At 39.6% G+C, this 26793-nt stretch overlaps 1 protein-coding gene across 2 annotated transcripts in view; it reads right to left on the bottom strand.

Moving 5' to 3' along the window:
* The window catches only part of RASA3 (RAS p21 protein activator 3), a 127477-nt gene that overhangs the window by 14922 nt on the left and 85762 nt on the right, over positions 1-26793 (bottom strand). For both annotated transcript variants that reach the window (XM_087967225.1, XM_026666743.2), the window contains 9 exons: positions 26317-26389; positions 13920-13999; positions 11860-11964; positions 10957-11113; positions 9233-9381; positions 7188-7302; positions 6181-6255; positions 4154-4277; positions 2221-2327 (listed from right to left, as the gene is read on the bottom strand). In XM_087967225.1, coding sequence (XP_087823351.1) covers positions 2221-2327; positions 4154-4277; positions 6181-6255; positions 7188-7302; positions 9233-9381; positions 10957-11113; positions 11860-11964; positions 13920-13999; positions 26317-26389 — 985 coding nt within the window. The remainder of the gene's footprint in view (positions 1-2220; positions 2328-4153; positions 4278-6180; positions 6256-7187; positions 7303-9232; positions 9382-10956; positions 11114-11859; positions 11965-13919; positions 14000-26316; positions 26390-26793) is intronic.

Genomic DNA, 26793 nt, shown 5'->3' with positions numbered 1-26793 from the left:
TAAGGGAAATTTGGGAAATGATCTCACTATCATGAAAGGTTTAATTGATTCACTAACCCAAAAGAAGATGATGATGACAGTGGAGGCAGGAGTCACTCTCTCCCTTGCAAGAAAAAAGCAAGAGCCATTCTTATGATCTCTCTCTCTCTCTCTCCGGAATACAGTCAAGCCCTTTCCAGCACGCGCGATCCGCTGCCGCCGCTTTGCACCTTGCAAATGCAAAATCCCGGGGTTTTGCATTTGCAAGGTGCAAAGTAGCGGGGCGGATCGCGCGTGCTGGAAAGGGCTTGACTGTATTCCGGGGAGAGAGAGAGAGAGAGATCATAAGAATGGCTCTTGCTTTTTTCGCCAGCTCCGGGCACTGGGGGCTTGCAAGGGAGAGAGTGACTCCTGCCTCCCACTGTCATCATCATCATCTTCTTTTGGGTTAGTGAATCAATTAATTTGGGAAACGATCTCACTATCATGAAAGTCAGTGTTCTCTGCCCGTGAGGCGTTTGGAAGAAAATGCCCCGCAGCATATCCATGCGCGTGTAAGGGGAATCAGAAATCCCCGCGTTCAACGCCTAGCACAGCAGAAGAGAAAACGCAGCTGTGAGCAAATACTGGGAAAACCTGATTGATCAGAAGGAAGGAGGCAAAAGAGGGAGTGGTGGTGGTGGACGGAGGTCCCACTGGTATTTGTGAAACACTCGGTCGGCAGCGCTTAAAGTCAACGTCCTCACTCCCATCCACCCAACCCAAAGCCACGAAGTCCCCCAATCGCGCAGCCCAGAATCCCCTCAGGGGGCAGCGAAGACGCCCGGTGTTTCCCGAGACAAGAAGCTCTTGCAATGAAAGCGCTCTGGCTCTAGGCTCGCGGGCTCAGAAAACAACGCGAGCCGAGGTGGGTTCGGCTCCACTTGGCTTCATTTCCTCAGCCCCAGCTGCTTTCAGTCCGCTCGGGAGGGGGAGGAGGTGGAGGTGGAGGTGGCGGCTCGCGTTGTTTTCCGCGTTCTAGAGCCCGCGGGAGGAGGAGGAGGTGGAGCCTGAGAGCCTAGAGCTCAGAAAACAACGCGAGCCGCCACCACCACCACCTCCTCCTCCTCCCAAGCGGACTGAAAGCAGCTGGGGCTGAGGAAACGAAGCAGCGGAGCCGAAGGCACCTCGGCTCGCGTTGTTTTCTGAGCCCGTGAGCCTAGAGCCAGGGCGCTTTCATTGCACGGCAGAGCTTCTTGTCTCGGGAAACACCGGGCGTCGTTGCTGCCCCCTGAGGGGAGGGCGATTCTGGGCTGCACGATTGGAGGACTTCGTGGCTTTGGGTGGGAGCAAGGACGGACGGAGTCCGTGAAGTGGGGCTTGCCTGCCCTTGCTGGCTGCCTCTGCTTCCTTAGGGGCAGGGAAGGGGGCTCATCTGGACCAAGTGTGAGTCTCCCCCTCAGTTTCCCCTGAAGGATCTTCCGTCGCTTTTGCCTTCTCCCTACGTCTTCCCTCTGTTAAAATCCCACCCACACACACTTATTTTCGGGCGGATAGATTTCGTGTCTGAGCATTCTCACATGATGGTGAGTCTTTCCCCCCCCCTAAAAACAGTTAAAAAAAGAAAAAACAATATATCCTCATGCAAGAACTTTTCTGCTTCTGATTATCCCCATGCTTACAAGTTGCAAAGGAAACACGGAAGCAGGGAAGCGGCTGCCCAGCTCCGGAGCTCCACACCATTTTTTTTTTCAGAGGGGAATCTCACTCGAGTATAAGCCGAGGGGGGGTTTTCCAGCACAAAAAATGTGCTGAAAAACTCGGCTTATACTCGAGTATATACGGTAATTTTCCTCATGAGTCAGTTCTCCACCATTTATTTCATTCTTGATTTTTCCAAATTTTCGCCACTTACCTTTTTTATTTCTATTGCTGGAACAGTGCCTGCCCTTAAAAGTTGTCTATCTTATAGTAAACATTTCTTTTTCACATTTTAACACCCTTTAGGAATGGCCATTTATGATATTTGACATGAAGTTTAAACACTCATACTAATATCTTGTGTAAGATATTGTAAATATTTAAGTAGTGTCCATTTCAGCATTTGAATTATAAAAAAATGATACAAATTATAACTTGTTACTATCCAGAAAAAGTCTAAAATCCCCAAAATGAAAAAGAGCAACAGTAAATAAAACACAGGGCCTCAAAGGGGAGGACACAATGGGCTCATCATTGACCTCCTAAAGCTGAAGTACTTACTGGGTGATGCGGTGTAAGATGAAAAAGGTTTGGAGAAAGAATTGCAGGAGCAAAGAATCTCAGAAAAATAAAGCTGCTTACTGCTGTGTACCTCACATCTGGGTCATCTATAATTTTAAAACAGAATACAAATGATCATGTTGTGATTCTATTCTGAAAAATGGTTCAGACCAACCCAAAAAGGAGAGAGAGAGAGATGAAAACATCCCAATCAACCCAAAAATGTTAAGATGCACAATTGCGGGTAAAAAGACGGAGGACTATCTTCAACTTGCTATTCAAATTTCATTTTGTCAAAATAAGGGGAAAGGTCTGTGTATAAGAAATACTTTTGCCCATGGAAACAAAGAGTTGAGTATGCCAAGAGTAATCTAAAAATAAATTTAATACAGTGGAAATGGATAGTTAAGAATTTAGGTGGTAAAATAAGAAGTGTCAAGGTCAACAATATGCTTAATGACCATTATTTGAATATCTATTCTGACCACATCTGTGGAAGTAACTGCAATTCATAATCTTCCTCTGCAACCAAGGATATACAGCTATCATAAGTGAATGCATAATTTAATCTCCAAAATGAAGATATTTAACAGTCTGGATAAAAATAAGAATAATAACAAAATACAAAATATAAGGGAAAGAAGATAATCTTCCTTCCTCCTTCAACAGGAGCTTAAAGACATAAGGGATATATTTCAGTTTCAGTGTGATTATGAGATGATTTCTGAATTCCCCTTAATAATCTTGAAACAATTATAAAGCAATTATAGATGTATCTACTGACTTCCCACGATCATTCAGCTGAGATAATCTTTTCTCAGCTACATTTAGTTTAGAATTTACAATACTAGTATTTAGTATTTTAGGGCTTTTATATTATCTGAAGATTAGCCATCACTTCTTCCTCTTTCTGAATAGCTGCCAAATTGCCTAAGGGGAAGGCAATTGTTGTTAATGTTTATTTATTTGGGATATTGATTAGCATAATAAAACTATAAAATTTAATAAGCCTCCCATTTGAAGTGTTATCTTGACAACTATTGATCAAGCCTTCTTCTGTCATCAAAACATCCAGTAATAACATGGTTCAATACTAGCAATTAGTTAATGCCCAAACCTGTGGACAAATTTATTCCTCCTTGATTGGTTCCTAGTAAAACTCATTCCAGGGATATCTTTAATATTGTTTACTTACCTTATTTGTTCACTGACCTTTCTTTACTTCCCTAAGCACACAGTTATTAGGATGAAAATGAGAACACCAACAGTCACCTAACAATAGTGTCATATTTATTTGAAGTTCAATGTGCTCCCTGGATTTCTTTTTCCAGACCTTTTTTCACCTTTTCTCTTTTATGGAGTCCTGGTGGTGCAGTGGTTAGAATGCAGTATTGCAGGCCAATTCTGCGCACAGTCTGGAATTCTATCCTGATGGGACTCAAAAGTTCCCTCAGCCTTCCATCCTTCCAAGATTGCTAAAATGAGGACCCAGATTGTTGGGGGCAATATGCTGACATTGTGAACGGCCCAGAGTGTAAAACACTATGGAACGGTATATAAGTGCAAGAGGTATTGCTAATATTATGAATACTAATTCTAATATTAAATATGTAATAATATTGAGATTCTACTATATGATTATGAAAATTAATTTTGACCTTGATGGTACTGTTCTGCTAATTAATTTCTAAGCTTTCAAATATAATATAGACCACAAATCTCGTTAAATTTCTTACAAAATGTACTATCTAAATAAGGTTGTCCAAACACACTACTGTAGCTCACAAGCAAGATAGAGAAAAATACATGTATATATAAATGTACATATATATCAGAAACATATAGTAAAATGGATTTACAAGAATGTACAAATAGAAACTGTTCCAATTAAGTTAAATGGGAGAGGAAAAAAAGAGTTTTAGTTCTATATTACCTTGGAAACGTATAGCTGCTGATTCCCTCAATGAAAAAAAGATGTCACACATCACTGTAGGACATCTGACCCCAGATTTTGTAATAACTGTGAAAATTCGATCTACATACTGCCTAAGATTTTCCTAGAATGAAAATGAAGAACATAAAACATTAATTCCAAAATAATTTCAGACCTTTAAAACATTGAACATTTTAATTAAGTTTCATACTAATGGAACTTGTTTATTATAAGCAATGCCATTACATTAGTAATTACATTACATTAAACCATCTTATACTAATATAGGTAGTCCTCAATTAAGGAGCACTACTGAGCCCAAAATTTCTGTTAAGTGAGACATTTGTAAGGGAGTTGTGCCCCATTTTATGACCTTCTTTCCACAATTGTTAAGTGAGTCATTGTAGTTGATAAGTTAGTAACCCAGTTGTTAAATGAATCTAGATTTTCCATTTACTTTGCTCGCCAGAATGGTGCAAAAAGTGATCATATGACCCAGACAAAAGTCTGGGCCAAGAGCCAGTCTTTAAGGCCCTCTGAAACATCCATTAATTCAAATTACTTTCAAAAATTTATTTACAAATATTTTCAAAACCATATCCCAGGTATGATAGTAATGGTATTTGCCATACAATTTTTCTCTTTGCTCAAGTTATGTTACAATCCTCTAGTGTTCCTATATCTAACAAGAAATTTAATCAGATTATAATTTCTTAAATTTTTATTTTGAAATACTATATGATATTAATTATATTCATTCATCCATCCATATGACTCTAGGAGGTGCTCATAACTAAAATAATAAGCAATCAAAGCAATTAAAAACAAAATCATTGAAATACATTTAAAACGGTAACAAAACAGAACCATGAGAGTGTGCACTCCAAACTTCCAAAGAATATAATCATATTTCCATGAATTCTCCAAGCCAATGACAAAATCAGGTTTAATAGCCTTTCAGAAGGTCATATAAATTGTTTGTGAAGCATTATTTGGCTATGTTGTACTATTAGTTATTCTGTATTACACCTTCATACATTTTTATTTTTAAATCCAATTCTATGTCTTTACAATGTATCATGTGTCTTACTTATGGCACATAAAATATTCCCATTTAGCAGTGCTTCAACATAGATGAATGTATATCATCATCTTCTTTTAACGACTCCATAATCCCTTGCGGGGTGGAGTCTGGGCAATTGAATGGAGCTAGCAGAGTGTTTTAATGGCCGGATGCCCTTCCTGTCACAAATGGGGAGTTTTGTTCAGCAGATATATTCCCAGTGTGCCCAGAGAGAGAAATATCTGCCTCTACCTAGGATCGAACTCACAGCCTCCTGATTGTGAGCGAGAGCACCACCTCTAGACCACCGCACCACAGGTGGTATTCAGCAGGTTCTGACCAGTTCTGGAAAACCAGTAGCAGAAATTTTGAGTAGTTCGGAGAACTGGCAAATATCACCTCTGACGAGAGATATTATAGTATCCTTCCCCTGCTACGCCCACCAAGCCATGCCCACAGAACCGGTAGTAAAAAATTTGAATCCCACCACTGCACCGCACCACTCCAATATAGATGAATTTATATGAAGCTCCAAAGTAGATTATAGTACTGTCTTACAATATAAATATACAGCCACATGTATGGACGAATTTTGATATTTTGATTTGGTGTGAAAATATTAGATGCTCGCATTCTAGAAGCTGAACTAAATGGAGGCTTTGGTGGGATTCCATGCCAGAAAAAAATGTGTGCCTGACATAAAAAACTACTTTTTTCCTTTCTTTCCTTTTGTGTTGAAATCTGGTAATATATGAAACAATCTTTATGAAATATAATTTTCAACATCTGGATCAGTATCACCCTGTTGCAGAGAAGAGTAGGAAATTCAAATGGTAAATTACATTCATATTGAACACAATGGTCTAGTAGTCTCACCTAGTTTACACTTGGTAACACATTTCAAGGAGTAATCATTTTCATAGGTGAAAAACTGATTTTTTGCTCTATCACCTGAACTACCTACCCTATTATTTTCCAAATTTTCAGCATCTTTCAACTTTACAGGATCAATTTCACAAGGTTTATGGAGCTGGCAGATCTGTGAGAAATAAGAAAGAAAATACAGAATTGATATTAGTGTAGTGGATTACTTACCAATAGGATTTTACATGTCTCAATTTTCAGATGGAATTTGCCCTACTGCAGTTGTTTTATAGTAAAAATTAATCCAAAAACAATGTTCTTTCTTGGGTTCAATTTCTTATTTCCTTTTACTTTGGCAGTGACACTAACCATTTTTCCCCGAGTGAGAAGTTTATAAACCCATTGCAAATCTAATTTCCAATGCTGGCTAAAATGTAAATTCTAGTCTTAACTGTGTTTATTGACATTGCTAATGTGGTGCACATGATGATGAAGGAAAATAAAGAGACAAATATTCAGGCTTTAGAGAAAAAGAAATAAATGGTCTACAAAAAGAAATGCAGTTTTGAAACTTTCTCCAGTGCTTTGAAATAATATTTAGTTAGTTAGTTAATTATTCTATATATTTAAATTTATTAGCCACCTAATTCAAATGGACTCCAATGTTATCAATATCCTATCAAAAGAATATTTAAGGGGGGAAATCTCATTGTTTTGAATAAGACAAAATATGACTATGACATGGTGTTGCAAACTTTAATGTTTTTTAAAAATAGCATAGATTATTGGCTAGCCATGACATTACCAACTCAGGAAAACGCTGAATCAACTAAAGGAAATATGTGGTTTGCTTATTTCTGTCATTGGAAAAAAGACAACACAACTGCAATATGGAGATAACAAGTATTTCCATAAACTTAAGAAAAAAAACATTTGTTCTGGATCTAAAAATAGTTATTTACACCAATTGCTTCTTTTATATATAGATTGCATTACATTTTTGGAAACAAATGTTTACTTCTCTAACATACTGCTTATATGTTCTTGACTTGATACATTCAAACTCAACCATAAAAAGATATTGCACATTTTGCTAATAAAAGTTACCTCATCAATAATAGGCTTCAGTGTGACTTGAAGATAATGCTTCCCTGCTAGTTTCATGGTTTCATCAATGCACTTGGAGGTTAATGAGTTTCCTCTGAAAATGGTGTTTGGATCTCTGAAAGCAAACATTTTATTAATCATTTAGCCTTCTTATAATAAACTTGTAATAAAAGAATTGCAGGAGATATGGGTATATAAGGTGTATCTAGAAGCCCATTAAAAAGGACTAATCATAGTGTGAAAACAATAAAGGTTATCAGCCACAGACTGCTGCAAAGGAAGGAGGCCACTCCATAGAAAGTTTAATGTTTAAGGCATGTGAAAAACCTATCAGCAACAAACATTTCAGAGATTTCTGAAACATTCCATTTCTTCTCTACGCCATTTCTTCCTATCTTCCTGTACTAGTGGACTTGTTTGAACTAGTACCAGTGTGTGGTGTTCCAGATAAAATTGGAACCAAATCACATCTGGGGCATCACAAAACAGCCAACTGAAACAAACTCACTGCATCATTTCTGAAATAGCTGAATTGGCAAGGTCCTAAAAAATATGGAATGGTAGTTTGCACATGTCTCTAGCACTGATTTTTACAAGACCCATCAGAAAATCTTGTCATTCAAAACTCCTCTCCTTGCTGTCTTCTCTGGCATTAAAATCTGCAAGAGAGATCCTCTTGAAATGTCCCCATTGCTCAGTCTCCAGGTATGGAAGGTACCTTGCAATATGAGTTAAGGCCCTCAGTACGTCAGAAATCCATAAAGGAAAAGCTCCTTTGCCAGGTTTGTAATGCTTATATTATTTTAGTACAGGTAGGTAGCCGTCAACTTCAACCATTCATTCAGAGACTGTTACAATGGTACTGAAAAATTACAACCAGACCTCACACTTACAATCGCTGCAGCATTCCCACAGTCGCATGATCAGAATTTGAGGGCTTGGCAACCAGCATGTATTTAGAACAGTTGCAGTGTGCTGGGGGTCATGTGATTTGCAATCTTCCCCACTGGTTTCCAATAAGCAAAGTCATTGAGGGAAACTGGATTTGCTTAACAGCCACATGATTCATTTAATTGCAGTAATTCACTTAACAAACTTCACAAAAGTGTCATAAAATTCTGAACCCAATTATGGTAGCAAGTTGAGGATTATCTATATTCATTATGTTTCTAATCAGCTGTATCATGTTTTAAAATTAGCAATTGTAAGTGCTTATTTGAATAGAAAGGCAGGGCAAACATTAAATGAATAAATAAATAAACTAGAGCAACTGTTCTTCTGTTAAGCCTGGTCAGCAAAGCCCAGGCTTCTTCTAGAAAAGCAAGCAATTGAACACAATAATTATTTTAGTGCAATAGCTGTCTATAAGCTGATAAGTCTATAATTCACAACAATAAGAATGAATCTGTAGTGAAGTAAGTGTAGAAGATAAATGACCTATCCAGGCTTCAAATCTGGCTGCAGAACAAAGAAATGTGCAGTTCTGTAGCTTGTTCCAATCTTTCTCTACCAGATTTGCATTCTTTCCTTAATCCATGGATATTGTATTTGGTATCGGAATTTCTTCTTATAATAAACATGTGAGGCAAGTTACAAGGTATTTAATGAAATGGGATCTATCCTACTATTGTTCTGTGTGCTCTCTTAGCTAAGTTTTAGGAGAAAATAGTTCCCAGGATATCTTTGGACTACTACTCTCCTTGTAAAACTATTCTAGTGGTTGATAAAAATAGCATAAGGACTTTAGCTACGGAGCTTCAGGGCAAAATATTGACCTTGCTTCTTAAAAAAATCCTCCTGTTTAAACCATTCATCAGCCCAAATGTCCAGATGATGCAATTCTACTCCTGTCTTTATTGCCAGACTAACTTAAATCTGTTATTAAACACAATCACAACTTTTTGATGCTGAAAAGACTTGCTATGGAATCTTTATCAAAAATGAATGTGGAAAACCAAAGGCCCATTTGTCCTTATGCCTGCCCCTCCCCGCAAATCATTATTTGCTACTTGGTACCTCTTTTTACAAAGCACTATTGTACTCACTGAGTCCTTTTTATTTCTGCATTTGCAATTGCACTAATGAAAGGCACAATTTTGCCATAGTGAAGGAAGAGTCGAACCAGAGGTATGGCTGCCTCCTGTTTCTCTCGGCAGACTTCACCCAGTGTATGAGCAGTTGATGCTGAAACAGGCTAAACAGAGACAAGCAAAAAAAGTTCAAATGGAAGCATCCCTGAATTTTTTTTTTAAATGAACTGCCAAATTCTTAACAGCAGTGTCCATTTACATAGAAACCTATTTCACGATGTATTGAGGTCTAATTGAATGGGTATATATCTATCATATTTCGTTCATTGAATGTCAGCTTTTAGCTAAGTGGAATTACAAAAGAAAACTTGCATTTTGGGCACTACATTTCCTCCTTATTTTATCCCAGTTTGGGTTTGTGAGATGAAGACTTTGGCTTGGCTGACATGCTGTATTAAGCCATAATGCACAAATTAATGTTATGTGTAAATCAAACAACTATTGCTTTTTCAATAAACTGGTAAAATAAATGTTTACCAGACTCTTATATTTTTTGTCAAAGTTGCTACAATATGTCAATTGTGAGATTTACACTGCATTCTTCTGTGAGGAAAGGAAATTAATATTTTATGAAAGAAAGCTGAGAGCTAGAAGAGATTTTACAAAGGTTTAGAGGTCATGGGGAGAGGTCACTCAAAAGATTACAGGAGAAACCTGGCTCCTTAAGAAGAATACAAAGGAAGCATTGACACTTGACCTCCTGAAGAAATGACCAAATCACAAGTTCCGGAGAAACTATGCAGTGCATCTTCTCAAAGAATAGCAAGAATGCTAAGTAGACTAGAGAAAAGGCAACTTGAATGTTAGAATTAAAATCTAGTTTCTGATACAGAAATATAACTCTGCCCAGCAGGCCACATGTAGCTTGCATGCTATGCACGGCTGCACTAAGTCAATTTTTCTCAAAGTTTCTGCAATTGTCAGCCACTACATTAATGTTCATAAAAATATGGAGAACACCTTCTCCTAACGCTTTTTCTCAAATGTTATTTGTTTTTGACAAATAAGTTAATGACCATAGTTGTATTTAGATATGCTTTTCTATTTCCTCTTAATTTTTGAAAAGATATTTCAGCTAATTTTCCACAATTCAGTATTTATTTACCCCTTGAATTATTTTTGTGCCCATGCAATAATAACAAATCTTAACATGAATTTGATCAAAAATGTTTTTGGGTAAAAAAATTACTGCAGTGAAGTTCTCCATGCAGGACATCAGCAACCTACGGATGAGCCAATGGATCAGCTATTGGAGAAAGTTGGGAAGATTGTTTTCCCACAGTTTACAGGTGGAATACAGAATCGGGTGGAATACAGAAGGTGAAATACTAACAGGAAAGGGAAAATTGGAAGTTATCAAATGTTCCCTTCTAGGCCCTACTCAACGAACAATTGCAATGCAGAGATACAACCAATAGTTTCTCATTGCTAGTAAGTAGAGGAATCCAGAGATTAAAGTCGGCCCCCACTGAAGTCTTTTTTTCTTATCCCAATGTCTTGGCTTCCCACAGCCAAATTATTTTGGGGACACAGTCATCATAAACAGGAGTATTCCCTGGACATTTGCTCCAGGGCAGGCAGGAAATGCATGTCTCCTAATTTGTTAATTAGCAAGAGAGATTGAAGACACCAAACCATTTATTGTAAAATGATAAATATAAGAAGAATGGAAAAATTACCTCAACATCTGCAGATTTTAATAAGAGGTCTCTAAGAGGGTTGTAATGTTCTGGAAGAAAGACATGGTCTTCTGTATAAACCACATTTAACCGCAAAGAACCTAGGTCATCAGGTTTCAATGTTTTGTTGCCATTAACTCTGGGCTGCAGGAAATACCTAACAAAAGAAAGAAACATAAAACAGCTTCTAAAGCTATATATAGATTGCATTGCATATAGAAAGCCTTTCTTCCCAGTATTATGAAAGAGTCTATAAATCTTTCTTCATGTCTTTTTGTTTTTAAGTAGCTAAACACATTATGGTTGTGATAACATGTATTTCTACCTAAAACTGGATTGGGCAGGAAGGAGAAGAATTAAAATAAAACACTAGATAAGAAATCAATTAGCAAGAAGTAAAATTATTCTGAAACAACCTATAAAGAAATATACCGTATTTGCCGGCGTATAAGATGACTTTTTTGCCTCTTCACGGGATTCGTTTCCACGGTGCACAAAAGTGCCTCAAAAAAAAAAAAAGTGCAAAAGTGGAAGGCGTGAAGGAAGAGGGGCGAGTATATAACAAACTATATTTTGAGTGGAAATGTTGGGGGTCGCCTTATACTGGTCGCCTTTATACGCCGCATATACGATAAATAGCAATAGCCCTTATAGCACTTTATAAGTGCTTTACAGCCCTCTCTAAGCGGTTTACAGAATCAGCATATTGCCCCCAACAATTTGGGTCCTCATTTTACCCACCTTGGAAGGATGGAAGGCTGAGTCAACCTTGAGCCTGGTGAGATTCAATCTGCCAAATTGCAGGCAGCTGGCTGCAGCAGAAGTAGCCTGCAGTACTACACTCTAACCACTGTGCCACCAAGGATAAATAAAGGATAAAATAGTTTAATAAAATAAGAGTACCATGCTTCATAACAGCTAGACTGTCGAAGAAATTTGAGTGGCAGCCTCAACTCCCCCAGAAATTCATCTCCAAACTTCAAGTTGCTTGCATTCCAAAGATCAACTCTGTAACAGAGTAAAAGACAGAATGAGAGACAGAAGAACAAGCCCTTTCTCCTCCTCTTTAATACTTTCATTTCCATCCTCTCCAAAAATACAAATCAAAAGTCAACTAATTAACTAACCAACTTCAAGACAAAAGAGGATGTTTTTTTAAAGCCAAAGCTGAAGCAAACATAAGAGTACCTCTATGTTAACTGATAACTCATTTTGGGTTGACACAGTAAAAAGATTTGAAGCTGGTTTCTATCAACCAAGAAGATCATTAAAGAAATAATAATCTGATTTCAGCATGTGATAAACATACAGAAATGGATTCACCTAATCCATGTTCACAACACAATGTTTTTGCTGTATGTATTTGTTCCCATTACTTCCTGTTGTTTAAATCTAGAAGTTCAGGTTGTAAGATCATAATTCTTGTAGCAATGAGTTCATATTAAATTGATACGACACACTAGTGAGCTTTGAAAGGAGTGTCATCCTGTTTTCAAAGCATCCAAGTTTAGTATTGCTCAACTGATAATCTTGAAGCTGGTCTAATGTTACTTGCAGCAAGCCTATAGCAGGGTTAGGTTTAGAGTTAGGACCTTTTGAGCTACCACCATCTTTGCTGTAACAAAAATCTCACCAGTCCCATGCAAAAAGAAAATAAAGTGCCAGTGCTCTCTGTCCATATTTTTCTTGTTTGAATTTGTTTAGTTTGGGGAAAAAAACCTCAGAGATTCAAAGGAACTTTGATTTTAAAACACTGAAATCCTTCTGAAATTTCTTCTCAGCCTCTTGGGCATCACTTTTCTGTTGTATTTAAAAGTTTCTGTAAATTGCTACGGTGAAATTATACTGGCAGTAATCAGGCACCTTCCCCAATAGCTCTGATTGAGGTTAAATATTAAAAAGGGAATGGATTAAACGTGGTCAGTTCTAAATGCATGTGGGAAAAGGGAATAAATTACTGGCATCAGGAAATGAAGGTGATGTGCAAGAAGCAATCTTCAGAATTGCATGATTTGAAGAAAAATTCCAAAACTGAGATAATTTCAAATAAACTGGAATAGAGCCAGGAACAAACTCAACTTCCCTAACAGATAGTACTGTAAAAAAAGAGAGGGAACCAGTTTTAAAGTGGAACAAAATACTGGTGTAGAAATGCTCCAACTGTCCAAGGAGGAAAAGCAAAGGAAACAAATAGAAAGGCACTGCTACTTCCATTCATTGCTGATTTTATCAATAATGCAGGTCTCCAACCTTTGTGGCTTGGTGGACCTGCTGGGAAAGGAGAGAGGGGAACTGGGCCCAGGCATGATATTCCCCTCTGAAAAAAAAATCGGGCCGGCCAAAAGAGACCCCCCCCCGCCGCCAAGAAATCGCTGCCCAGCTCCCTTCGCACCGCCCGCCTGACCGCCGCCGCACCGCCCCGCCCGCCCGCCGCTCACACTGCGTTGCCTCGGGAAGGGAAAGGCAAAACCAGGAGCCGCTGCTGCCGTTGCAAAGCGCCGCCGGCTCTTCCTTTTGCCTTTCCCTTCCTGAGGCAACGCGGACTGGAGCCACGCAGAGCCGCGCCGGCGGTAGCAACTCCTGACTCGGCGCTCCGAGGGGAGGGGAAGGAGGAGAAGAAGGGGGGAAAGGGGGGGGCGATTCCCAAAAAAATCGGAATTCCGATTTTAATCGGAAGAATATCATGTCTGTGGGCCACACAAGTGGCGCGGGCTGGCGCATGCGCACATCCCTTGCATGAGTGGCAGGCCAGTGCACATGCATGCAGCTCAACTTGTGCAGGTGGTAGGCCAGTGTGCATATGTGCGAGTGTCTGCTGGCCTGCTGCTCGTGCAAGTTGAGCTGCGTGTATGTGCATTCTGGCCAGCCACTCATTCTGGCCAGCCACTCAATTCTGAATAGGCCACAGCCCAATAGTGGGCCACAGCCCAAGAGTTGGGGACTCCTGATATAAAGTATTTTACCTGATTTCCATCTTGTCAATTTCATCAGCGTCTTCAATTTCAAAGTGAGATTTCTTGCTATAGCTGCTTGGCCTAGTAATCTAGTAGAAATAAGATTTTTTTTTAAAAAAGGATATTAAGAAAAATCCACTGAACACTTTATATAAAGAATCTCAGTGCACATTATATTTGATTCAGTTTCATAAATTTAAGTGTATTAAACTCCATCTTCTTCAGATAATGCTTTTATAAGCATACATATATTATACTGTAAGTTATCTATAACAGTTTTAATAAAATTTATGCAAGTCACTGAAACAGCCTATATTTGTATGCCACTTGCTCATTTAAAATACTAAAAGGATCATTCCTACAAGCTGATTTGGCAAGTGAGTTTATTATACAGTAATTGGCATTATTCACTTACAAAAAGTGCATTATTTTTCAGATGTTTCAAATACTGCAGAAAAAAAAAATCTATTTCACTTAATGGAGAAAAACGAAGAGCCTATTTAGAAAATGAATCAAAAACAAATGTTAGTTATTGCAGAGCATTATGCAATATCCAGAAGATTAATTGCAATTTTCTTAGCTTTTATATGTCCATAATTCTAACATGTAATTGTATTTTACTCAGTTTGTGTGTGCAAAACATATTAATCACTCACACAATCATTCTGAGGCAAGAGTGACCAGAATTTACTTCTGATAAAGTAAACCAGAACACAGCAAGGTAAGATTTCTGTTCATGCCTGGTTGATCCATTCCATTTCTCTCTTGTTTGTAATAGGTAGTAAGCATTGCAGGCAGGTCTCAGCAGGATGATTTACAGAGGATATCTTAAATGGACTATTCCTTCCATCTCCAACCAATGGCTTGTTCAAAACTTGTTTTCTTAAGTCCAATGTGTGTGATATACCATTCTGTCTATCATACGACTATTATTTGAAGGCAGCAATTGTTATGATATGAGTATGGATGCCACCCATCCACACATTTATCAATTTTGCAGAATTCATTCATTCACCTTGACAAAACACCAAGGTAGGATTGATATACTGTAGCTCCATGCACATCTACTTGTATTACAAACTCTGCTCTTGTACATTAAAGCCTATACTCCAAATCCTTTTTTGTGTTAAATCAAGAATGACATATTTTCAAGTGGCCTGAGGTCAAAATTCAGAAGAACAATGGAAAGAGAAATGAGGAATCAAAGAAGTATGCAAGCAAAGCACCTAAGACATTTGAATGTAAAACAAATATTTCCTCTTATACCCTAGATAACATAATGACTGAGAATTAATTAAAAGCAATTCCCCATGCTTCCCGCCAGAAAAAAATTTATGATGCATGGCTACACAAAATCTGGACCTATAGGAGTATGATTCAGAGCATACATCAAATCAATTGATACTGTTTGTTAAAACAATGTGATCCTTTCATGTGATGTGACAAACAGTGGCCCTCATGGACTCGATCAATTACAAACACTTGAAGATTTTTCTTAGTTAAAAAACAGCAGGTAATCAATATCCAAACGAGAACAGGAGGAAACTAACAAAAATTAGTGATTAGAAAGAAATGCAGAAACAAAGTCTTCTAGTGAAGCCATTCCTCCAAATTTTAGTTTCATTTTTAAGGATAAAGCAAGCTTTCTTGGTTTTTCCCTCTTCCTCTCATATAGCTCTCTACAATTTTATAAGTTACAAAGGGAAAGAAGGAAAACAGTATTGGTATATATAGAACATTGTTTTCTACAACTAAGACTAAATGTTATTCTCCTTGACCTAGTGGCTAGGAGTTATATAACAAATAAATACACCCAGCATTCATACTGGCAATGCAAACATCAAGTGCATGGGGAAATTTTTGTGCAGAAAGCAAAAAAAAAAAAACTATCTATAAACAGATATTGTGGAGAACTGCTGCTTCACCTGCCAATGTCTTCTATATTCTAACATGATATGGGAATGTAGAACTTGCAAGAAAAGTATTTGCTGATAGTAGAGGAATGTCCTGGGACTGGATATTTCTCCATTTCCCAGAGCTCCCAGTAAAAACTTCTTTTTCTTTACTTTCTAGAAAGATTTGAAAAGACCCAGATCAGACCCTTTGGAATCCAAATAACTTGGCTTCATCTACTGCTAATTTATTATTATCCTCGCTATTCAGATAATAGGGCCATATATTATATTTCTATGTCCAAGGAAAAACCGCTATCGGTCTGCCAATGCTCCAGGCAAATTGTTGAGTTGAAGGCAGGAAAACCAACTGCCCTAAGCAACAACTGAAAGGCTTAGATAGAAGATGAAATGAAGGGAGGAAATAAAAAAGGGGGGGAAATTGTCAGACATTCTTCACCGCAAAATACCCTGAAGGCTCAGTTTCACAAGCTGTCTTTAAAAGGCCTGGCTTTATTGTTTTGGAGAAATAATGACAGGACTTTGGTCAGATGATGGGCCTTATGCTGATGCTTAATTAGGCCCCTGAGAAATCTGGCTCAGTCCTGCAGGGAGTCAAGGAGCAAAGGAGCTCCAGTTTGAGACTCATTCCTCCTTCTGCAATTCTTCTCCTGTATGGCAGATGGCAGTTTAAGAAGAAGAAAAAGAACTCGCATTATAATGACCACGACTTAGCTTAATCTGTAATTATGAGTCAGTTTGAACTCATCTTTTTACAGACAGATCTAAAATGTAATAACCTTTAGATGTGATTGCAGGAAGGCTAGAAACACTTTATTTATTTAGTACAGTTACAGACATGTGTCTGGGGATTGGGGCAAACACTTGATTTATTCGGTACAGTTATGGTAGTATAATACATAAATATAATAGCCTGCAGTGGAACAGAAGTACATAGTTTTTGAAACAAAATGGGGTAAACATGTCCCTGAGAGCTTTAAAATCTGAGGAAGGAGAAGCAAGTCCACCTCTGTATAAATTATTTAAATACTCATTTCCCCCTGAAAACTCGTGCTGAATAAATTTTACCAGACCAATCTGACCTTTCCCATCTGAATCCAGACATTATTTTTTCTTATTTATCCTTGCTGTAATATTTCAGTGCAAATAGTCCTTGACTTAAGGCTATTCTTTCAGTGACGGTTCAAAGTTATGACAGTGATAAGTGGTGTTACCACCCATGCCCAAAGTTACAGCTGTTACGATGCCTTCATGGTCATGTGATCAAAATTTGGGAGCTTGGCAGCCCACGCATACTAACAGCCGCAGGGATGTTGCAGCGACCGCAACCCACCTATCTCCTCCCATCTATGTTATTTTGACCCTGTATTCCTTGCCCCAGTTCGCCTTCACTGCCTTCTTGCTCCTTTTCCTGACAAGGTGTGTCTGTCCTGGTCGCTATATAGCAGTGATGGTTAACCCTTTTGGCGCACATGCACACAAAGCGGCGCGTGTGCGCACGAATGCATGTGTGTGTGCCCCAATCCCCAAAATGGAATGTGAGCGCCCCTGCGCATGCACTCCGCCCCCGTGCATGCATTCCCTGCACATGTGCCCCATGCATGTGCCCTCCCCCCACCCCGGGTTTGGCTTCCAGGTTGGTGCAAGAGGCTTTTCAGGCCCAAAATGGGGCACGGGGGACCTCGCAATCTCTGCAGTTTCTCCCCCTAGCGCTCCATAGCTTTCTCCTCCATTTCTGCCGCCTGTGCCTTCCCCAATCTCTGCAGTTTCTCCCTCCAGCATGTCGTAGCTTTCTCCTGCATTTCTGCCATGGAGAGGCAGCTGACGAGGGTGGAACCTGCGGAGATCGGGGAAGGCATGGGCAGCAGAAATGGAGGAGAAAGCTAGGGACCACTGGGGAAAGAAACTGCGGAGATCAGGGAAGGCACAGGCGGCAGAAATGCAGCAGAAAGCTATGGCACGCTGGGGGGAGAAACTGCGAAGGTTGGAGAAGGCGCCGCCTCCACGCATGTGCGGCAGAGACCCAAAGACCAGCTGGCCAGCAGGAGGCATGTGCGCATGTGCAGTAAAGTTGGACTGGCGATGACTGGCGTTCCTGCAGAGAGGGCTCTGACTGCCACCTATGGCATGTGTGCCATAGGTTCGCCATCACAGCTATATAGGGCTGGCTTTGTGCTGCGAAAAACAGGGGAAAGGGGCTGCTTTTAGCCTATTTCCCCCCTTTTTTGCAGCACAAACAGTGGTGGTATGCTACCAGTTCAGCCCAGTTCACCTGAACCAGAAGTAAAAATCACTACTGGTTACTGGTAGTAAAAAGAAGGCCTCCGATCAGCTGAGAGGAGGGGAAAAAAGCCTCCGACAATCAGCTGAGAGGATAAAAGACCGAAAAGTGCATGGGAGGGTGGGATGGCCGCTCCTAGCTTTTCATTTCTCCATCCTCTCAGCTGATTGGCTTGTTAGGTGCACGTGCTTTAGGTGCGCATGCACGCACACACGATCACCCACCAAACCGGTAGCAACTAAGATAGGATCACACTACTGAGCACAAAGCCAGCCCAGTAAGAACCAACCAAGAGTGTAGTGAAAAAAAAGGGGTGTTTTGGCACACACCATCCTCATTATGTTATTTTATGGGATTTTTTTTTCCTTTTTGCCATGCAAAGCCAGCTTCATATGGCCCAGAAGCCAGGCCTGGCACGCCTCATCATCAGCGGGAGCAAGAAGACAGTGGCAAAGATGAGCCGCAGTGGCAGTACACAGGGCAGCAGGGTGGAGAAGGCAACTGGGTCTGGGGAAGCTGGGGGGCTTGGCAAGCAGCCCCAGAGTCACACACTTGTTTGCCGTCCTGCAAGGCCGGGTACAGGGTGGTCAGAAGGGCAAAGATGGGGGGTGAGATAGTGGACAGGGTCCCTCCTGGCCCCTTATCTTGTTGAGACTCAGGGCCAGGAGGGACCAAGCTTGGAATGGCTTTGGATTTGGCTGGCTGTCGTTAATGACTGCTAAAATTCATTTAATGACAGCATGGAGACTGCCAGAATTGCAGTCATGTGATGGTCATAAAGAGAGAATGTGAATTCTCTCAGTCAGGTGAAATGTGGTCATAAAGAGAGACTCTCTTTATGACCACATTCTGGTCCTAAATTGAGGATTACCTGTACTTCAAGGACAGAAAAGCAAAAGGATAATAGAAAATAGTATTCAGACAGATTAAAAAGCAATCAAATATAACAGGTACATGTTAATATATTGCATATACCAACAGGTTTTAATGCTTCTGAATACTTGAAATTTATATATTCTTAATAATTCCTAACAATTTCCTATTTGCTAAATAAACAATACCATTTGGCTAAAGCCATGAAGGACAGTCTTTATGAAAAAATTAAGAACTGTAGATTATATTTATCCATTTGGTTTGCCTGTGGGTTTTTTTGTTTTTGTTTACATGCATGTTTTTATTTTGGAGATAAATTGAAAAATGTTTTGTTTTCTGAAAATCTCCACTTTGACTATATTCAGTACATGAAAGTTGGTTTTGATACCCAGAAATGTCACCTTCCTTCCTTCCTCCAGCCTTGAATATGCTTCAAGATGCTTTTCAAACACCCCAGAAGCAGCTGCATGTGTAAAGCATAGGAGGGGACCAATTTACCTTTACTGAAATTATCTATAAATCTTTCACCCAACCCAACAAAGACAACAAAACCGTTGAGGTTTCTTTATTTCTACTGAGGCTATGACACGGAATGAAAGTACTCCACCCAGCAATAACCACAATATAATCTCCTCCCATAAAAAATTCAGAAACTTCTTCCATAGTCAGGTAGCATTATTACAATATATTTTTAAAATATATTAGCAAACTGATTTAACTGCATTTTAAAACTGAGTCAGACAAAGAAAATTCAGTTCTGAACACAAAGCGAAATAAACAGACATCTGTGAGGAACATGCAGGTTCACACACAGTGCATGATAAACAATGGAATTAAAACACCAACACTAGAAACTTTAGTTATATATTTAATGTAAATGTATCTTGGAATAAGAGTAGTGACTCAGTGTGCATTACCATGTATGTTGCAATATTTTGTAAACTATCTCCACCACTTCTTATAGAATTAATTTCACTTTCCAATCTTATGAAGGATATGGAATACCATAAAATCAATTCAATTAGCACTTTAAAATTGATTATACCTTCTACATTTTGGTTACATTTTATCAGTTTGAGTCTTTGAAGTAGAAATATAATTACTGATATACCTTCAGATTGGGTGTCCCAGAGGACATAGGGGGCCTTAATAGATTTGATGTATATGTGCCAGAGGTGGCATTCAGCAGGTTCTGACCAGTTCTGGAGAACTGGTAGCGGAAATTTTGAGTAGTTTGGAGAACCAGCAAATACCACTTCTGACTGGCCCCACACCCATCTATTCTCTGCTTCCCAAGTCCCAGCTGATCAGCTGGGTCTTCTTTTGTTGCCCTGCACAGGAGAATGGAGCTGGAAAGCAGGTTAGTGGGGTGGGGAGGGAATGGGATTTTGCAGTATCCTTCCCCTGCCACATCCACAAAGCCACGCCCACAAAGCCACACCCATATAACTGGTAGTAAAAAAAAATTGAATCCCACCACTGTGCCACGCCCACCAAGCCACTCTCACCAAGCCACGCCCACAGAACCGGTAGTAAAAAAATTTGAATCCCACCACCGATATGTGCCCTTCAATGTTCACAATTCATACATGTGCATACAGTAGCTGATCAAAATGCAACTCAGACGATACCTATGCCTGCCACATCTTGTTCTCTGCAAGTCCCCTGTTACCCAACCATAGACATTTGTTTTCTCAGAGAGCTGCATGAAAATATACCATACAGCATCGGGATATTCCAAAATATATATTGACTTCTGTATTCCTCCATACAACACAAGTATTACACAGATTCATAGTATGCTGTGCAGGATGAAAACAAAACCCAAGGACTTCTGGCTTAACTACAGTTTTCACATCCTGGTATTTTCCAGATACATTTCAAGCATTTTCAAATCCCAGCCTTTTGCCATTCTGTACTCTATTAGTACTCTCTGCCAGTATTTTCATGACCTGTTCTACAAAATCTTCCTTTTTAATTGCTGTCCAGCATTTTCATGAAGTATTCCTGCGCAACTGCTTCCTATTTTTCTCATGTATGTGTTTCAATACAAGTAAGTATATCTTGCTTCTTCAAGAAGCGTAGATAACACTTTCTTAACACACACCTTAAAAAAACTAATTCTAACTTTACCAGGATAACTTTGCTCCTTTTGTCTCTTCTTAGCCATTTGGTGTTCCATAAGAAACTAAAAATATTGGTTTTATTTGTAGATTAATTTTATAGGGGAAGAGCCCAATGTCACTGTGGTGAAAAGTTTAATATGGTTCTTGGAAGGATATCTATTGTTCTTCCAGAAACTGGATAAAGTCATGTAAGGAGCATTTACTGCATTTTTTCTCTGTAACAGTAGACTCTTTTCAACAATATCAATAACAATAGCATTTAGACTGATATAACGCTTCACTGTGCTTTACAGCCCTCTTGAAGCGGTTTACAGAGTCAGCATATTGCCCCCAACAATCTGGGTCCTCATTTTACTGACCTCAGAAGGATGGAAGGGTGAGTCAACCTTGAGCTAGTGAGAATTGAACTGCTGAACTATAGTCAGCTGGCAGTCAGCAGAAGTAGCCTGCAGTACAGCATTCTAACCACTGCACCACCACAACTCATCAGCCATCTCATCAATGACTCCTTTTCCAGAAAGAGCATTTGCAAGATGGTTCCACTCTATGCAATGATGAAAGTGACTAGAATTGGCCTCGGGATATTTTAACTCGAAGTTTCTTCTGATCATAATTTACATCTCAATGGCAGAATCTGGAATTATTTCTAGCCACATCTCAAAAGTGGTAACAGAGAGAACAGAACAAACCAGACTCCTTGAGCTTCGTATTCTCACTATCAGGCACCCTTGAAGAAAACAGATGAAGGCAATAAAAAGTCTGGAGGAATCATTAGGAAAACTTGCAAGCTCCTGTGGAAACAACTAGGCCCCTTTGTAGTTTATCAATGTGCCCCAGGTGACTAAGTCATTAGAAATCATTTTGGGGTGATATATTAGAAAACAAGTATGGGGATCAGATTGTTTTACTTATATATTGTGTTTCTTTTCAGTTTGTACCATCAAACCTTTCATGCTCAAAATATTCTGCCGCATTCATACAGCAGGTTTCCTCTGTGATATTATCATTGCCATCTGCATCATCTCCAGCTGCTTCATTTGTTTCACCTTCTTTCAGTTCTCCTCACTGATACCCAACCACAATGATCCAGAGCCTGTTTCCTTTTTCACCCAGACCTCTTATTTTTGTCTCTCTCTCTTTTTTTTTTGCACCAAAAACAAATACGTTTTTAACCACCTTATGAAGGGCTTTTTTGCCTCTTTCCTTCTCTCCGAGAAAGCAAGTCAAAGGAAGCCATACCCTGAATTGCTTGTGTCAGGGATATTATTCACTGAAGCTTATGCAGCACCCCACACAAAGGTACCATAAAAGGGCCATAAGGCCAGATGCAGAGATGCTACATCTCTTGCTGTACATCTCAGCTCTTCTGCCTCTCCCTTCTATTATCTCCTGCCTCATTCAAGGAACCATCTCCACCCAAAACTGGACTTGTGCAACAGTTCTGACAACTGTCCTCACCCATGCTCAGATCTCCTCTACTTCAGGTCATTGCGTGACCTTCCAGATTTCCAAGCCTCCTATTCCCCACCAATTTACCAACCCCAATTTTCCAGATATATACAAAGTCAGGTGGAGTGGAGATCCTCGCTACTCAGCAGAGATGTACCCTGTTTCTCCAACAATACGGCCTCCCCCAATAGGAAGTCCCAGCATGTTTTATAGGCATGAAATAAAATTAAGCCCCTCCCCCCCAAATTAAGGCCTATATTAAAACATGCGAAATGGGGGGGAATGGTGGGGGGGCTTGCCGTTAGGAAGTACTTTTGTTGCACACCCGGATATGATGCTGCCTGTGTTGACCCCGATATGAAGTGCCCCAACAAAGCCGAGGTCAACATCCAAGCCGTCGCCGCCCGCCCAAAGATGCAAGGGGGGGCGGAATTAAGTCACTCCCAAAAAGACGGCCTAGCCATTTTTTCGGGGCTCAAAAAAAAAATAAGACCCGGCCTTATTATATGAGAAACACGGTAGTATAAGTTGTCCTGTATTCAGCCCGGGGCTCTGCCTCCAGATATAATTTCTTGAGTCCCTGGTTTGAGTATAAGTGATCTTATTTCTTCTAAAACCATTGTCCTCTCCCGATGTTCACAATAACAAAGCACTATTAAAATTAATGTATACATAAAATATATGCGTAAACCTTATTGCACTATGATCCCACAAAAAATCTGGACAATACCTGCATAAGCAAATGCAAGATTTTAGTCCAATGAGTAAGGTTCAGACAAGTTATGTTTGTGTGGTTCTATAAGGCTGAGAGGCATGTATCAGTATGCCCTTGAACTCTTTCCTCAAGGTTAAAAAAACTCTAAACTGGCCTTACTCAGAAGCTTTAATTTTGTTGTTGTTGTTGTTGTTGAAGGACTCATTCTCAAGGTCACACATTGTGGGCACAAGCAATTGTCAGCAAGAATAAGGCAAGTGATGAGTAAAACCTGAATCCAAGGTAGCATTCATTGTTTCTTTGGCATAAACCCTTTTCTCTCTCATTCTTTCATTTCCAACATATTTTTCCTCCTTTCTCTCTCAAAGAGCTGCCAGTTACAAAAAAGACTGACAGCTCTTAACAGAGAGTCAATCTTTTGTGGTATGGAAATCTTTGGAAATCAAACCAAAGCTTTAATCCCAGGTGGCCAACTATGATTTAAATTGTGTTTTCGATGGTCTAAGTAACTGTTTATCATTCAGTGAGGGGAATCTCATGCAGAAGTGGTTAGATAGAAATGCAATTAAACTCATGTTTCAGAATTGTGGCTGCATGAGATCTGGAAAAATCTCATTATAAAACATGTCACCTATAAGTCATACTCTGTTTAAAGTTTTTCAATTAAGTTTCATTTTCTACCATACTAAATTTAAAATTTTCACAAAGAAGAGTATTCAGGACACTAATTACACTAATTAATTACATTAAATAGTTAATTCTACAGTGAGTAGATACTTCTAGATTCCAAATCAGTAGAACTCCATTATTTGTTTGTTGTCTGGAGCAAGCAAAATATACAATTAGTTGTGTGATTCAATTTTCACAGTGAATACATCACTTTATCCATGAAATCACTGGATAATATTAAGTAGACAATCTATCTACAATATGGATATATTAGGGGCCTACACAGCAAGATAATGGTTAGGAAAGTTGAGATAAGTCATACATGGGAAATGTGTTAAAAGTACAGGTAGTTCTCAATTTATGACTGTAATGGAGCCTGCCCATTAGTCATAAACTGTGAGAGACATAAAATGGGTCATCATATGACCAACTCAATTTTACAAACTTTTTTGCAACAGTCATTAAGTGAATCACCATGGCTGTTACGTGAATCTGCAACCGTTAAGCAAACCTACTGATAATTATAGGGCATTTTTGCTGGAAACCAGAAGTAAATATCTGTTTTCAGCAAAAATATTGTAAGTTGTAGTTACGTCAGTGTGGGGCATTGCAAAGAGCTGAACTGGGTTGTAAGTACCCAAAGGGAGGCAGTCCACCAGCACTTTGAACCATCACTAAACAAGCAATTGTAAGTCATAGACTACCTTTACTTATTACCATGACCTAAAATTTAGGCCTTGTGCCTGCAATCCTACTGTAACTTGCATGTCAAACTGGAATTAATCACGTACACTATTTCCATGCATCCTATCATTTCCTAAATATATCCAATACTGGATAGGAACAGCTGAGCCCTTCAGAGGATCTGACGAGCTGTTGTAATTATTGGCATCCTATTCAATACTGCAGTAAAGTGGAGAAAGCAGCACAGTGTGAACTATCAGTGGACACACAGGCAAAGAAGATGACAAAGTACTGATACAGAACTTCATGTCATACACATCAAACTCTTTGCTTCACGACTGCACAGAATACAGCACCAACTGATGGTGCCACACAGAAAAAAGAAAAGCACTCAGAGCATTTTCTCCTTTTTTCCTCTAACAATCCGGGCAGGACTGTATCAAGGTGGAGGAGAAACAGTGTTTGCCTCAAACCTGGTAGCTGGCACTGATGTTTTGGAGAATGATGGCCTGTCAACATAGACAATAGTGATGTGGCTGAATCAGTGGTCTGCTCCAGTATGAAGAATCTCTATATTCAGCAATTTTACTTAGCTACTGCATGCTGGTCACTGTGAGGATGTCCTTGAGGAGCTAGTAAGTTATTTTAGTACGCAAAAATAATGAGATTAAAAAATCTAGAGCCGTGGTGGCGAACCTATGGCACGTGTGTCGGAAGTGGCATGCAGAGCCATTATTGCCGGCACACGAGCAGTCGCCCAGAAAAGGTTTATTGCGCATGTGTGCACATCCGACAGCTGATTGTCGGGTATCTGGCCTGCCTGTGCGGGGGCTTGCAGGAGAACTTGCACATGCGCAGAAGCGTGCAGTGTGTGTGTGGGGGGGTGCACGTGCATGCGCAAAAGCACACAGCGCAGGTCACACAGATTGCACGTGCATGCGCAGGAGGCATCGAAGGGGCCACACGGATTGCCTTCTGGGTGATGGCACACGAGAATGAGCAGGCAAGCATGTGCGCAATTATCGGTACGGGAGCCCCAAAAGGTTAGCCACCACTGATCTAGAGTGACCAGGAATCAGAAGTGAAATGAACTTCGGTTTGCATTTATCCCTATAGCAATCGCTATCAAGACAACAGAAAATAGTGGGGGAGGGGGAGGCACTTCTGAAGGATGCTAGGTTTTACCTCCGTTCATTTTTTGAAAAGTCCTGTTATACAACATCTTTGGCATTCTCAGTGGAAAGGAAGTTCTTTCTATCGAAGCAAAGAGACCTTTTGTGTGATAGCATGTTGGCAATCAACCAATGAACTCCAGTTTTGAATGGGTTGCCACTACTGTTTTTAAAGCTTTTTATATTTCCTCTGAGACAACCATCCCATTATTGATTTAAAAAAAAGATAGCAGAGGAGCCATAAAACTCCAGAGTCAAAAGGAATCACTTATCAGCACCAATTCAAAACTGGATGATTGGTTCAGAAGCTCCAAACGAGGAGTTCAGAATTTCCCTGCCGAAGAACAATCTTGCATTCGGCTGGAAAGTACATTTCTGCTCCACCAAATAGCTGGCTGGCTCCACGATACTTCAGGCTCTATCTTGAGCACTCTCTAAAATCCAGCAGCTGGCACAGCATGGAACTATGGCAATTGTCTACAGCAGAACATTCCCCCCCACCCCCCACTTTCCAAAATACTAACCTCAAAATAAAATACTTCATCAAACTGTGGGTTGTTTGTCTTCTTTTTAACTTTAGTCTTTTTGACTTCAGATCTGCAAGAAAAAAAAGGGCAAGGCAGAAATGTTACCCAAAATAGGGTAAGCTGAAAGGGTCAGGCCTGGTGTTAAAGTTACCTTAAAAGTATGTTTAACAGTGGATTTTTGGGTTATTTCATCTCCCTAAGCTTCTTGCAGGATGAGACAGGAAGCAGACTTTTAGCTTGTCCATATCTCTTAGTGCATTAAAAAAACAATTAATTGAAGACATAACATATGTACATTCTGCCCTTCCTGTAGAAGTTCAAAGAAATCCTATGAATTTCTGTTGCTGTGAGTAGGGTTGAATTTGCATCTATCTGGTTCTAGTCCAACACTTTCCAAGCTCACGTCAACAAAAAGAAAGCATTTTAATTATCTTGTGTTTAGTTTTTTGTCTCATTTTCTTAAAGCTATATAAA

The sequence above is a fragment of the Notechis scutatus genome, chromosome 5, assembly GCF_049901735.1.
Source record: "Notechis scutatus isolate UNSWTSFEM ecotype Mainland chromosome 5, rNotScu1.2, whole genome shotgun sequence".
NCBI lineage: Eukaryota > Metazoa > Chordata > Lepidosauria > Squamata > Elapidae > Notechis > Notechis scutatus.
Note: the sequence above shows the minus strand (reverse complement) of the source record. Positions and strands in the feature narration are given on the sequence as shown.